The sequence below is a fragment of the Cherax quadricarinatus genome, chromosome 81, assembly GCF_038502225.1.
Source record: "Cherax quadricarinatus isolate ZL_2023a chromosome 81, ASM3850222v1, whole genome shotgun sequence".
Lineage (NCBI taxonomy): Eukaryota > Metazoa > Arthropoda > Malacostraca > Decapoda > Parastacidae > Cherax > Cherax quadricarinatus.
Genome location: NC_091372.1, coordinates 17,890,456 through 17,906,079, shown reverse-complemented (window position 1 = coordinate 17,906,079; position 15,624 = coordinate 17,890,456). Strand labels below are relative to the sequence as shown.

At 40.3% G+C, this 15,624-nt stretch overlaps 1 protein-coding gene across 1 annotated transcript in view; it reads right to left on the bottom strand.

Annotated features, from left to right (window-relative positions):
• The window catches only part of LOC128699918 (uncharacterized), a 321,982-nt gene that overhangs the window by 128,091 nt on the left and 178,267 nt on the right, over positions 1–15,624 (bottom strand). Inside the window, exons 8-9 of the mRNA XM_070102480.1 lie at positions 7,177–7,291; positions 979–1,060 (exon numbers count right to left, since the gene is read on the bottom strand). Coding sequence (XP_069958581.1) covers positions 979–1,060; positions 7,177–7,291 — 197 coding nt within the window. The remainder of the gene's footprint in view (positions 1–978; positions 1,061–7,176; positions 7,292–15,624) is intronic.

Genomic DNA, 15,624 nt, shown 5'->3' with positions numbered 1-15,624 from the left:
ACAAAATTTCCTTTACCACCTCCCTCCAACCTTTCTTAAGAATAATAATAATAATACTATCCTTATTTCTACAAGTACATGTACAAGGCATACAGGCCACAGCTGACATCAGTGACATAGAAAGCCCCTTGTTATGCAGAGCATTTTGGTCAAATTAGGTCAGTTTTGCCCCAGGATGCGACCCACACTAGTCGACTAACACCCAGGTACCCATTTTACTGATGTGTTCACATGGAGAGTAGGTGTCTTGAGGAAACATGTCCTAATGTTTTCCAGCTGTACCAGGGAATTGAACCCCAGACCTCAGTGTGTGAGCTGAGTGCAATAGCAATTAAGCTACGGGACACCCTACGTCGATCCCTACCTTGCCTTCATTCTGCTACAGATTTATATGCCCTCCAGGTCATTCTATTTCATTTCAGCTTCTCTAAATGTCTGAACCCCTCCTCAGTCCTCTGGATAATACTTTTAGTAACCCTGCACCTCCTCCTAATTTCCAAACTACGGATTCTTTGCATTATATTGACACCACACATTGCCCTCAAACACAACATCTCCACTGCCTCCAGCCTTCTCCTTGTTGCAACATTCTCCACCCATGCTTCACACCTATATAAGAGCATTGGTATAACTATACTTATATGCCTTCCCGTCTTTGCTTCCACGGATAGGCTAAGAAATACAGTGGACCCCCGCATAACGATCACCTCCAAATGCGACCAGTTATGTAAGTGTATTTATGTAAGTGCGTTTGTACGTGTATGTTTGGGGGTCTGAAATTGACTAATCTACTTCACAATATTCCTTATGGGAAAAAATTCGGTCAGTACTGGCACCTGAACATACTACTGGAATGAAAAAAGTTCGTTAACCGGGGGTCCACTGTAATGTAACTGCAATTTCCTCATTATAGAGAATTCTTACACACTGTATAAATTTAACATCAAAAATTCTTCAAATACTATCATGGCAACGCACCTGGCATCTTTTTTCACAGCATTTTGTTGTCTTCCATAAACACGCCCTTCTTCTTTCCATTTCCTGGGGAAGTACATGTCTCCTAAAAAAAAAAAAAAAAAAAAATAATACAATAAACATCAAAATAACTAACCAACCTAACAAGGTGCATCCCATCTTGAACAAGTTTAGCAAATTCTTACAAGGCATATAAATAACAAAATAAGGCACAATACCGTGGCTGGAACGATACACAATATACACGATATATACACTCCATGTATAAGTCGACCCATGATATTTTGTTAAAAAATCCTTAGTTTTTACATATATAGTTTCTAAGGGACGTAAAAGGGGTCAAATGATTCTAATTTAAAATTTATTCTGGCCAAAACTCGGGAGGGAGGGGTGGGGGGGAAGGGTTAAAAAAGAAATGAAAATGTGACAACTGATAAGAAATATTAAAGAGCACTGCAGTAGGCCTACTAGCCCAAGCTAAGCATGACCTACTCACACCCAACCATATGACATAACACAGGTGGAGCACTGCCATAGCCCTACTAGTCCAAGTTAGACAAGACCTACTCAAATCCAAGTATTCTCACTCATATACAGCCTCTCCTCACTTAATGACAGAGTTTCGTTCCTAAGACCACATTGGTAAACGAATTCATCGCTAAGTGAGGAGCATACCATAATGGTAGTGAGTTTGTGTCAACCATCTCTGATAATATTTAATGTCACCTTTGCACCATTTATAAGGTTTTTAGTATATTTTTAAATGTTTATACAGTAGTGTACTGTATACTGTAATAAACGGAATAGAGGAAATTAGCTCTAATATATGTTATTTACGTTTGCATACTGGTCAGAGAGCCCGTTGTAAGTCAGAGTAGTCAGTAAACGAGTACATTGCTAAGTGAGGAGAGGCTGTATTTGTGCAGCCTGAGAGTAGTAAGGGAGAAAAAGTTAGCATATGAGAAGTTTTTACCAAGTAGAAGTGATGCAAGGAAGGAAGAGTATATGGAGAAAAAGAGAGAGGTTAAGAGAGTGGAGAAGCAATGTAAAAAGAGAGCAAATGAGAGAGTGGGTGAGATGTTATCAACAAATTTTGTTGAAAATAAGAAAAAGTTTTGGAGTGAGATTAACAAGTTAAGGAAGCCTAGAGAACAAATGGATTTGTCAGTTAAAAATAGGAGAGGAGAGTTATTAAATGGAGAGTTAGAGGTATTGGGAAGATGGAGGGAATATTTTGAGGAATTGTTAAATGTTGATGAAGATAGGGAAGCTGTGATTTCGTGTATAGGGCAAGGAGGAATAACATCTTGTAGGAGTGAGGAAGAGCCAGTTGTGAGTGTGGGGGAAGTTTGTGAGGCAGTAGGTAAAATAAAAGGGGGTAAAGCAGCCGGGATTGATGGGATAAAGATAGAAATGTTAAAAGCAGGTGGGGATATAGTTTTGGAGTGGTTGGTGTAATTATTTAATAAATGTTTGGAAGAGGGTAAGGTACCTAGGGATTGGCAGAGAGCATGCATAGTTCCTTTGTATAAAGGCAAAGGGGACAAAAGAGAGTGCAAAAATTATAGGGGGATAAGTCTGTTGAGTATACCTGGCTAAGTGTATGGTAGAGTTATTATTAAAAGCATTAAGAGTAAGATGGAGAATAGGATAGCAGATGAACAAGGAGGCTTTAGGAAAGGTAGGGGGTGTGTGGACCAGGTGTTTACAGTGAAACATGTAAGTGAACAGTATTTAGATAAGGCTAAAGAGGTTTTTGTGGCATTTATGGATTTGGAAAAGGCATATGACAGGGTGGATAGGGATGCAATGTGGCAGATGTTGCAGGTGTATGGTGTAGGAGGTAGGTTACTGAAAGCAGTGAAGAGTTTTTACGAGGATAGTGAGGCTCAAGTTAGAGTATGTAGGAAAGAGGGAGATTATTTCCCAGTAAAAGAAGGCCTTAGACAAGGATGTGTGATGTCACCATGGTTGTTTAATATATTTATAGATGGGGTTGTAAGAGAAGTAAATACAAGGGTCTTGGCAAGAGGCGTGGAGTTAAAAGATAAAAAATCACACAAAGTGGGAGTTGTCACAGTTGCTCTTTGCTGATGACACTGTGCTCTTGGGAGATTCTGAAGAGAAGTTGCAGAGGTTGGTGGATGAATTTGGTAGGGTATGCAAAAGAAGAAAATTAAAAGTGAATACAGGAAAGAGTAAGGTTATGAGGATAAAAAGATTAGGTGATGAAAGATTGGATATCAGATTGGAGGGAGAGAGTATGGAGGAAGTGAATGTATTCAGATATTTGGGAGTGGACGTGTCAGCGGATGGGTCTATGAAAGATGAGGAGAATCATAGAACTGATGAGGGGAAAAGGGTGAGCGGTGCACTTAGGAGTCTGTGGAGACAAAGAACTTTGTCCTTGGAGGCAAAGAGGGGAATGTATGAGAGTATAGTTTTACCAACGCTCTTATATGGGTGTGAAGCATGGGTGATAAATGTTGCAGCGAGGAGAAGGCTGGAGGCAGTGGAGATGTCATGTCTGAGGGCAATGTGTGGTGTGAATATAATGCAGAGAATTCGTAGTTTGGAAGTTAGGAGGAGGTGCGGGATTACCAAAACTGTTGTCCAGAGGGCTGAGGAAGGGTTGTTGAGGTGGTTTGGACATGTAGAGAGAATGGAGTGAAACAGAATGACTTCAAGAGTGTATCAATCTGTAGTGGAAGGAAGGCGGGGTAGGGGTCGGCCTAGGAAAGGTTGGAGGGAGGGGGTAAAGAAGGCTTTGTGTGCGAGGGGCTTGGACTTCCAGCAGGCATGCATAAGCGTGTTTGATAGGAGTGAATGGAGACAAATGGTTTTTAATACTTGACGTGCTGTTGGAGTGTGAGCAAAGTAACATTTATGAAGGGATTCAGGGAAACCGGCAGGCCGGACTTGCGTCCTGGAGATGGGAAGTACAGTGCCTGCACTCTGAAGGAGGGGTGTTAATGTTGCAATTTAAAAACTGTAGTGTAAAGCACCCTTCTCGCAAGACAGTGATGGAGTGAATGATGGTGAAAGTTTTTCTTTTTCTGGCCACCCTGCCTTGATGGGAATCGGCCAGTGTGTTAATATTAATAATAAATAATTTTAAAGCCTTCCTTCCAGCCTGCTTCCCTCCCGTCCTCCCTCCTTTGATCAATGAAGCTAAAACTGGGTAACTTTAAAATATGTTAGACAAATTTAAGAATGAGAAAGACTGGATTTGAGTAGGACTTACAAGGTATTTCAAGCAGCCTTGAATCTAAATTAGGATTACTAGCGCTATTAATCCGTTCCTGAGAGCTCATCGTTAGTCAAAAAAATCGTTAGTCAAGTTAATTTTCCCCATAAGAAATAATGGAAATCAAATTAATCCGTGCAAGACACCCAAAAGTATTGAAAAAAAAAAATTTAACACATGAAATATTAATTTTAATACACACAAACTGAAGAAGACATGCACAGTTACATGACACTTACCTTTATTGAAGATCTGGTGATGATTGATGGGATGGGAAGAGGGGAGTGTGTTGATGGTCTTAGTGTTCAGAAGGGGAATCCCCTTCCATTAGGACTTGAGGTGGCAAGTCCTTTTTTGGGGTTACTTCCCTTCTTCTTTTAATGCCACTAGGACCAGCTTGAGAGTCACTGGACCTCTGTCGCACAACATATCTGCCCATAGAGGCCTGTACCTCCCGTTCCTTTATGACATTCCTAAAGTGTTTCACAACATTGTCAGTGTCACCATTAAACACTTGTTCAGGTTTCAGTCCTTCACTGTCTATGTACTCATTGAATTCCTGCACATATTTTTCAGCTGCTTTTTGGTCCAAACTGGCAGCCTCAACATGCCTTATCACACTATGTATGCCACTACGATTTTTAAATCTCTCAAACCAACCTTTGCTGGCCTTAAATTCACTCACATCACCACTAGTTGCTGGCATTTTTCTTATTAAATCCTCATGCAACTTCCTAGCCTTTTCACATATGATCGCTTGAGAGCTGCTATCTCCTGCTATCTGTTTTTCGTTTATCCATACCAATAACAGTCTCTCAACATCTTCTATCACTTGCGATCTCAGTTTCGAAAACATAGTTGCACCTTTGGCAAGAACAGCTTCCTTGATTGCCGTTTTCTTGGCCACAATAGTAGCGATGGTTGATTGGGGTTTTGTGTACAGCCTGGCCAGCTCGGAGACATGCACTCCACTTTCATACTTAGCAATGATCTCTTTCTTCATATCCATAGTAATTCTCACCCTTTTTGCTGTAGGGTTGGCACTAGAAGCTTTCTTGGGGCCCATGGTGACTTATTTTGCAGGTGCAATCACTAAAAAGGCTGTGATAATATGAAATGTTCCGATTGTATGCTTGGAAGTGACCGCGGTGGCTGGCTGGGTTGTAAACACTGGCCAGAAGTGGACGCGTCTCAGACGGAACGAATAGTGTTGGTCGAGTTTTTTAGCGCTAATCGAGGCAAAATTTTTGCGATAAAATGTATCGCTAGTCAGATTTATTGTTAATCGATGCCATCGCTGGTCGAGGGTCCACTGTAACTCAGAAAAAATCCTAATCATTGATACAATGATGACTGATAACTGTGCATCCACATCAATACAAGAATCACAGTTATCCACTCACGTCAACTCAAGGATCACGGTTATCCACCTACATGAACACAAGAATCACAGTTATCCACCTACAAGAACACAAGAATCAGTTATCCACCCCACATCAACACGAGAATCATAGTTATCCACCTCATCCCAGTAAAACCTCAAACAAGAATGTTAGGTAGGAAAATCATACAATTTATAAATTTCTTTTGAAAGAATACACACATTTAAATTTCATTAAAAAATTTTCCTTTTAAAGAATATATACACATTTAAATTTAATTAAAAAAAACACCCACAAAACATCAAACTTTGAAGCTGCACAATTTTAAACAAACAAATACAAAGCATAAGATGTATATTTCAAGCTGAACTGCAGTGACATCTACATCAACCCATCAACTGCAGTGACATCTACATCAACCCTTCAACTGCAGTGACATCTACATCAACCCTTCAACTGCAGTGACATCTACATCAACCCTTCAACTGCAGTGACATCTACATCAACCCTTCAACTGCAGTGACATCTACATCAACCCTTCAACTGCAGTGACATCTACATCAACCCTTCAACTGCAGTGACATCTACATCAACCCTTCAACTGCAGTGACATCTACATCAACCCTTCAACTGCAGTGACATCTACATCAACCCTTCAACTGCAGTGACATCTACATCAACCCTTCAACTATCCAAATGTAGATCTATGTTTATGAGTGTAACGCTCTGACCTTGATTTTCCTCCATTTGAAAGCATGTAAAAAAAACGTAGATCTATGTTTGGAGCGCTACACGAGCAAACGTAGATCTACGTTTGGAGCGCTACACGAGCGAACGTAGATCTACGTTTGGAGCGCTACACGAGCGAACGTAGATCTACGTTTGGAGCGCTACACGAGCGAACATAGATCTACGTTTGGAGTGCTACACGAACGAACGTAGATCTATGTTTGGAGCGCTACACGCGCAAATGTAAATCTACGTTTGGAGCGCTACACAAGCGAACGTAGATCTACGTTTGGAGCACTACACGAGCGAACATAGATCTACATTTCGAGCGCTACACGAGCGAACGTAGATCTACGTTTGGAGTGCTACATAAGCAAACGTAGATCTACGTTTGGACAGTTTAAGGATTAATATTATTATTATTATTATATTCATAAGGGAAATGCTAAACCCATAAGCATTATAGAGCAGTTGAAGTATACCTGGAGAGGGTTTCAGGGGCCAACGCCCCCGTGGCTCGGTCTGAGACCAGGCCTCATGGTGGATCAGGGTCTGATCAACCAGGCTGTTACTGCTGGTTGCATGCAAACTGACATACGAACCACAGCCTGGCTGTGGTTCGTACATCAGTTTGTGTGCGGCCAGCAGTAACAGCCTGGTTGATCAGACCCTAATCCACCACGAGGCCTGGTCTCAGACCAAGCCGCGGGGGCGTTGGCCCCTGAAACCCTCTCTAGGTATACATAATGAATGGGAGGCAATCAGACTCTATCCAAGAAGAGTAACTTCAGTTGTATGAATCAAGAGCCCTTCATCAGTAATGAGATTAAGAAATAATTATACCTCTTATAGTTTTGATGGCTTCAACTTTCATTCCTTCTGCTTTGACCAACTGATGACGGATTTCTTCCCGCTCAGTGGAAGTTAAAATGGAGTTTTCTAGCACACAGGCACTTTTCTGGAAATATAAAATGTTATTCTAGAATATCAATGATGTACAGAATCTGAACAGCACCAAGTAATCAGTACATTCTATAATATTTTCTATGAAATCTTGGTAATTCTAAAGTTTTGTACAATGTACTTGAATACAATGGGCCAATATGTGTTAGTCAATGTACTTGTATGACTAATTTTCATGCCCCAGCCATGCTCCGATCAAGAGCTCACCCTTGGTCCTTGGTACTACTGGCTTGCCCTTACCCGTGTCTGTCTGGAGACCCATCTGCCAATAAACCATGTCTAGTCTACGTGAGTTTATACTATCCTGCCTTATTCCTAACATGCCCACTACCACAGACAAGGTGGACTGTCCATACAAGCTACAGTTTAAACACAACTCCAGCTTAACTATTTGTGCCCAGGAAAGAAATCTAAAATACATGATACCTGCATTGAATTATGAGTAACACTGCCTCTCTAGCACGTGTAAGAACAATGTAACCAGGGCATGTTGTGACACCACCAGCTTCCCTCCATTCAGTGCATGGAACTGGCAGGAACTTGCCTAATTCATACCAAATTTCATATAATTTCATGACACTAACAATGGAATTTAGCCAAGAAGCACACTATGTAGACTTGGGCCAGGATAACCCAATACAGGTACACCACCGATTCTTCAGCACATTAAGTTCCAAAGTCTTGATGGAATATCAGTTTTGCCAAACCAATACAGATCATGTAATAATAATTCAACAATACACATATAACCTACTAATTATACACCTCCCTTTACTCAGTGTATTCATACTGTGTGTATGCTCATTTTATGATGTGTAGAGCACTCACGTTTGTTTGTGAGAGAATGATCAAGACCCACAGATGTAATAAATATGTTTTAGTTAAGTTGAATTATTAACATTATATTTATTTCTGTTAGTTTTTAACCAAGTACAGTGGACCCCCGCATAACGATTACCTCCGAATGCGACCAATTATGTAAGTGTATTTATGTAAGTGCGTTTGTACGTGTATGTTTGGGGGTCTGAAATGGACTAATCTACTTCACAATATTCCTTATGGGAATAAATTCGGTCAGTACTGGCACCTGAACATACTTATGGAGTGAAAAAATATCGTTAACCGGGGGTCCACTGTATTTATTTATTTATTTATTTATTTATTTAAAAATTTGAGCACACATACAGAGGTACAAAAAATACAGATAAGAGCAGCATGCCAAAGCCACTTATACTATGCATAGCATTACGGGCTGGCTTAAAATTAACTTAAGATTAACTAAGCAATGATGACATCAGTGATAAAACTTTAATGTAAACAGATTACTATAAAGCACAAGTGAGTATTACAAAGACAGGTCATATGGTTGTATGCATTGTTGTACATTCAGTAGAATGGAGTATTCTGTTAGGTAGTGTATTTAAAAAATAATAAAGTTAGATTGGGTTTTAGGTTTAACATTTATGTGATATAATTGCGAGAAACATTTAAGATATACAATTTATAAGGTTCAGTTATTCAGTATTTATTTGGTTTTGGGTGAGTAAGTGATCTTTGAGAAGAGACTTGAATTTATAAACAGGTAGTGTTTCTTTTATATTTACAGGTAATGAGTTCCAGATTTTAGGGCCTTTTATGTGCATTGAGTTTTTGCATAGCGTGAGATGGACACGAGGAACATCAAAGAGTGATCTGTGCCTTGTGTTATGGTCATGTGTTCTGTTGAGGTTGGCAAGGAGATGTTTGAGGGGAGGGTTAATATCAGAGTTAAGTGTTCTATGTATGTAATAGGTGCAGTAATAAGTATGAATGTTTTGTATGGTGAGTAGGTTTAGTGTATTGAATATTGGTGGAGTGTGCTGCCTATAGTGAGAATTTGTTATCATTCTAACTGCAGCCTTTTGTTGGGTAATTAGTGGTCTGAGATGGTTACTTGTTGTTGAGCCCCATGCACAAATTCCATAGGTGAGATAGGGGTAAATAAGAGAGTGATATAGGGCCAGGAGGGCTGACTGTGGAGCATAGTACCGTATCTTCGATAGTATGTATATTCATACTTTATGTATGATTGCTCTTAGTACATACAGAGAGTTCATATTTGTCTGGTGAAGACTGGACAGGAGCCAGAGATGTTTTAGTAATTGAAAGCCATGAGTAATGATAAGTGCACAATCCCAGTACAGTGTCTAGCCACACACTGAGTTATGGTGAGGCCGGATGAGTTCAAATTCAAATTCTAAGTTTATTCTCTACAAGGATTACAATGCTGAGTTTACAGAATTTGGTTATTGTGTGGTTTACATGTAGTAAAATAATAATTACAGAGTGTACCACTAGAACACCTAGCATGGCTAGGCATTTCGGGCAGACTTAGTTTAAATCTTAATTTTAAAATATTACAAATTATGAGGTAAGTTGGTATTATGGCTAAGTGACTAAATACTAGTTTGTGAGTTTAGCAATGTGAATGCTTTTGTTTTGGCTGGAGACACACACAAACCACCACACTCCAAGACTTCGTCCTTCATCAATTAGCCGTTTGAGGGTCCACATCCCTAATGTGAAACATGTCCACAGAGTCCAAGAATTCTTTAAAAAGAAGAAAAAAACTTTTTTCCAAAGGTGATGACTGTAAGCTTACAGAATTATGCTTTCACAAAGTTAGTGGTCTGGGCAATATTTATGAACCGGCGATTTTCCTAACCTCGATTTTAGGCCAATTCCATTGCTCCAGTCAACCAAATTCTTACCTATTTCACAATTACGCCATCCATTCTATCGACTGAGCACAAACCGCCCATTTAACTATTTCAATAAAGTGAGCAAAAATCGGTAATTTGACAATTTCACACAAAATTAAAAAAATGTCAATTTCAAAATAGGGTCCAGAATAAACAATGCAGACATTCCTGGCACTAAAACAATATTTCCTTTGTTCATTAGTTACATCCCCAGGTCTCTCCACTTGCTTTCCATTTTGAATTTTTATTCACACAAAAAACAGATTTACTATTATGCAAACTACTGCATTATTGAAATAATTGTATATATAATGTCAGCACATTCGTGAATGGGTATTAGACTGATTACTTGGACATGTATTCGATGAGTGACGTGATTTGTGTACTCTGGAATATCAGCAAAAATTTAATATTTCTGCCATTTTGAGTTCAATTTCAAGCTACAGTGGTACCTCAGTATACATCCACTTTGGAATAAGTCCAACTTGGAATACATCCTGTTTGGACACGAAAATTTTTCCTAGGTATCCGACCTTTGTTTGGAATATAACTTGTGTGCTAAAACTTGCATCAAAATCAAATCAAAATCTTTATACCCTTGAAAAGCTTAAAATATTGGTTTACAAGTTATAAAGTTACAAAGAAGGTCACTACCATGCCTAGGGATCTCGAGCAGACTAATACTAATTCTAAGGAATTATTAGAAATTTTATGGTTACAGTCATTTGGGTGCCTGCTAGGACAAATTCCAACTACTCCGTTATGGACAACTGGAGGAGATAATAACTAGAACAGAGTATACTACAGACTCTGGCCATACAATAGAGCGGAAAAATAATGTAAGGGACCTGGGAGTAGTAATGTCTGAGGATCTCACTTTCAAGGATCACAACAGTGCCACGATCGCACGTGCAAAGAAAATGATAGGATGGATAATGAGAACGTTCAAAATGAGAGATGATAAGCTAATGATGATCCTTTTCAAATCACTTGTTCTCTCTAGGCTGGAATACTGCTGTACATTAACATCTCCATTCAAAGCAGGTGAAATCGCAGATGTAGAGAGTGTACAGAGATCCTTTACTGCACGTATAAGTTCTGTCAAGCACCATAACTACTGGGAACGCTTGGAAGCACTTGACTTGTACTCGTTGGAACGCAGGAGGGAGATATATCATAATCTACACTTGGAAAATCCTGGAAGGAATGGTCCCAAATCTGCACACAGAAATCACTCCCTACGAAAGCAAAAGACTGGGCAGGCGATGCAAAATGCCCCCAATAAAAAGTAGGGGCGCCATTGGTACACTAAGGGAAAACACAATAAGTGTCCGAGGCCCAAGACTGTTCAACAGCCTCCCATCAAGCATTAGGGGAATTGCCAATAAACCCCTGGCTGCCTTCAAGAGAGAGCTGGACAGATACCTAAAGTCAGTGCTGGATCAGCCGGGCTGTGGCTTGTACGTTGGACTACGTGCGGCCAGCAGTAACAGCCTAGTTGATCAGGCCCTGATCAATCGGGAGGCCTGGTCATGGACCGAGTCGCGGGGGCATTGATCCCCGGAATAACCTCCAGGTAACCTCCAGGTAGCATCAGTACGCTCATTGCTACCATTCAGTGAACAACCCGGGCTGTAACTTTTCAATTCAATTCAAGTTTATTCTCTATAAGGGTTACAATGTGGGGTTTACAGGTTTTGGGTATTGTGTGGTTTACATGTTATAAAATACTAATTACAGAGGGGGCCAATAGGACACCTAGCATGGCTAGGTATTTCGAGCAGACTTAGATTAATTCTTAACATTAAATCCTTACAGATTATGGTATTAAGGCTAAGTGACTACATCATAATTTGTGAGTTTAGCAATGTGAATGCTTTTGTTTTGGCACAATACAAAGTGTCTATATTGGAGTATCATAGACAAACTTATGACTAGTTAGGATTTATTATTTTAAGATTAAGATTAGTATTTCTGGGTTTATAGTCAGTGGGTGAGTGAGTGTAATTGTGAACCACCAAGTGGTTATCATGTAGTTAGTTGTCGGGGTGGTTCAGGGAGATAAGATGTTTTTTAACTGTAGTTTTGAAAGTGATGAATGTGTCTGCAGTTCTAGAGTTTTCGGGTAGGGTGTTCCAGATTTTAGGTCCTTTGAAATACATTGAATTTTTGTAAAGGTTTAGTCAAACACGGGGAATGTCATAAAGATGTTTGTGTCTGGTGTTATGCCTGTGGATCCTGTCACAACTATCAAGAAAGCATTTTAGGTCAAGATTAATATTGGAATTTAAGGTCCTGTAGATATAGATTGCACAGTAGTAAGTGTGGATGTTCTGAACAGGGAGTAAGTTTAGATCTATGAAGAGTAGGGGGGGTGTTGCCAGGGATGGGATTTAGTGATTATTCTTACTGCGGCTTTGTGTTGGGTTATTATTGGCTTTAGGTGTGTTGCTGCAGTTGAACCCCAAGCACAGATAGCATAGGTGAGGTATGGATATATAAGTGAATGGTATAGTGTGAGAAGGGCAGTTTGCGGTACGTAGTATCGTATCTTGGAGAGGATCCCCACCGTTTTGGATACTTTTTTTATTATGTGTTGGATATGGGTGCTGAAATTTAGGTTGTTGTCGAGGTATAGGCCAAGGAATTTGCCCTCATTATGTCTGGCAATTAGAGTGTTGTCGATCTTAATGTTAAGTTGTGCAACACCTGCTCTGCTACCAAACATAATATAGTAGGTTTTGCCAGTGTTAAGTGTAAATTTATTGGCTGTCATCCAAGTCGACATTTTGAGCAGCTCCTCGTTAACAATGGTGTTGAGGGTGGCAAGATTAGGGTGGGAGATGAGATAAGTCGTGTCGTCAGAAAAGAGAATGGGTTTCAGGTGTTGGGATATGTTTGGAAGATCATTGATGTAAATGAGGAAGAGCAGGGGTCCAAGGACACTTCCCTGCGGAACTCCAGTATCAAGTGGCCGCACTGATGAGGCTGTGTCTTTAATGGTGACATACTGATACCTATTAGAAAGGTAGGATTTAAAATATGCAAGCACATGGCCTCTTATACCACAGTGGTCAAGTTTGTGGAATAAGATGCCATGGTCTACTGTGTCAAACGCTTTTCTTAGGCCAATAAAAATTCCTAGCGGATATTCCTTATTTTCCAATGCTGTGTAAAGCAGGTCTAGCATTTTTATAATTGCATCATTAGTGCTTTTATTTTTCCTGAATCCAAATTGGCAGGGGTTGAGTATGTTTTGTGACGTTATATATGAATATAGTCTCCTGTGCACGAGTTTCTCGAAGATTTTGGATAGTAATGGTAAGTTTGATATTGGCCTATAGTTGTTTACGTCTGCAGGGTCACCACCTTTATGTACTGGTGTAACCCTTGCTGTTCTGAGTAGTGTCGGTAAAGTGCTAGTTTCTAGTGACTTGTTAAAAAGTAATGTAATAGCATGTGAAAGGACATGGGCCGCTCGTGGTGTGCATCAGCTGGCCCAGCCCAGCTGCCAGATGCACGGTCGTAAGTCGAGTGGACGTATGTTGAGCAGGTCGTAAGTTGAATGGTAGGTGTATTAAATTTTAAGAACAGTTATTTGGATTCAGTATTGCACTGGTAGTTATACTAGAGGTTATTTGGCAGTACAAGGTATTTAAGAGTACTCTAAGATAGTAAATGTGGTATTAAAACAGGTTATGGTAGTTAGACAAGTAATGGTAATTAAATGTCAAAAATGTTAAGAGTAAATTGTAATGATAGTAAAAATGGTAATTAATTATTAATTTTCGTAAGTAATATCAATTATTTTTTTTTATTATCACACCGGCCGATTCCCACCAAGGCAGGGTGGCCCAAAAAAGAAAAACTTTCACCATCATTCACTCCATCACTGTCTTGCCAGAAGGGTGCTTTACACTACAGTTTTTAAACTGCAACATTAACACCCCTCCTTCAGAGTGCAGGCACTGTACTTCCCATCTCCAGGACTCAAGTCCGGCCTGCCGGTTTCCCTGAATCCCTTCATAAATGTTACTTTGCTCACACTCCAACAGCACGTCAAGTATTAAAAACCATTTGTCTCCATTCACTCCTATCAAACACGCTCACGCATGCCTGCTGGAAGTCCAAGCCCCTCGCACACAAAACCTCCTTTACCCCCTCCCTCCAACCCTTCCTAGGCCGACCCCTACCCCGCCTTCCTTCCACTACAGACTGATACACTCTTGAAGTCATTCTGTTTCGCTCCATTCTCTCTACATGTCCGAACCACCTCAACAACCCTTCCTCAGCCCTCTGGACAACAGTTTTGGTAATCCCGCACCTCCTCCTAACTTCCAAACTACGAATTCTCTGCATTATATTCACACCACACATTGCCCTCAGACATGACATCTCCACTGCCTCCAGCCTTCTCCTCGCTGCAACATTCATCACCCACGCTTCACACCCATATAAGAGCGTTGGTAAAACTATACTCTCATACATTCCCCTCTTTGCCTCCAAGGACAAAGTTCTTTGTCTCCACAGACTCCTAAGTGCACCACTCACTCTTTTTCCCTCATCAATTCTATGATTCACCTCATCTTTCATAGACCCATCCGCTGACACGTCCACTCCCAAATATCTGAATACGTTCACCTCCTCCATACTCTCTCCCTCCAATCTGATATTCAATCTTTCATCACCTAATCTTTTTATCCTCATAACCTTACTCTTTCCTGTATTCACCTTTAATTTTCTTCTTTTGCACACCCTACCAAATTCATCCACCAATCTCTGCAACTTCTCTTCAGAATCTCCCAAGAGCACAGTGTCATCAGCAAAGAGCAGCTGTGACAACTCCCACTTTGTGTGTGATTCTTTATCTTTTAACTCCACGCCTCTTGCCAAGACCCTCGCATTTACTTCTCTTACAACCCCATCTATAAATATATTAAACAACCACGGTGACATCACACATCCTTGTCTAAGGCCTACTTTTACTGGGAAAAAATTTCCCTCTTTCCTACATACTCTAACTTGAGCCTCACTATTCTCGTAAAAACTCTTCACTGCTTTCAGTAACCTACCTCCTACACCATACACTTGCAACATCTGCCACATTGCCCCCCTATCCACCCTGTCATACGCCTTTTCCAAATCCATAAATGCCACAAAGACCTCTTTAGCCTTATCTAAATACTGTTCACTTATATGTTTCACTGTAAACACCTGGTCCACACACCCCCTACCTTTCCTAAAGCCTCCTTGTTCATCTGCTATCCTATTCTCCGTCTTACTCTTAATTCTTTCAATTATAACTCTACCATACACTTTACCAGGTACACTCAACAGACTTATCCCCCTATAATTTTTGCACTCTCTTTTATCCCCTTTGCCTTTATACAAAGGAACTATGCATGCTCTCTGCCAATCCCTAGGTACCTTACCCTCTTCCATACATTTATTAAATAATTGCACCAACCACTCCAAAACTATATCCCCACCTGCTTTTAACATTTCTATCTTTATCCCATCAATCCCGGCTGCCTTACCCCCTTTCATTTTACCTACTGCCTCACGAACTTCCCCCACACTCACAACT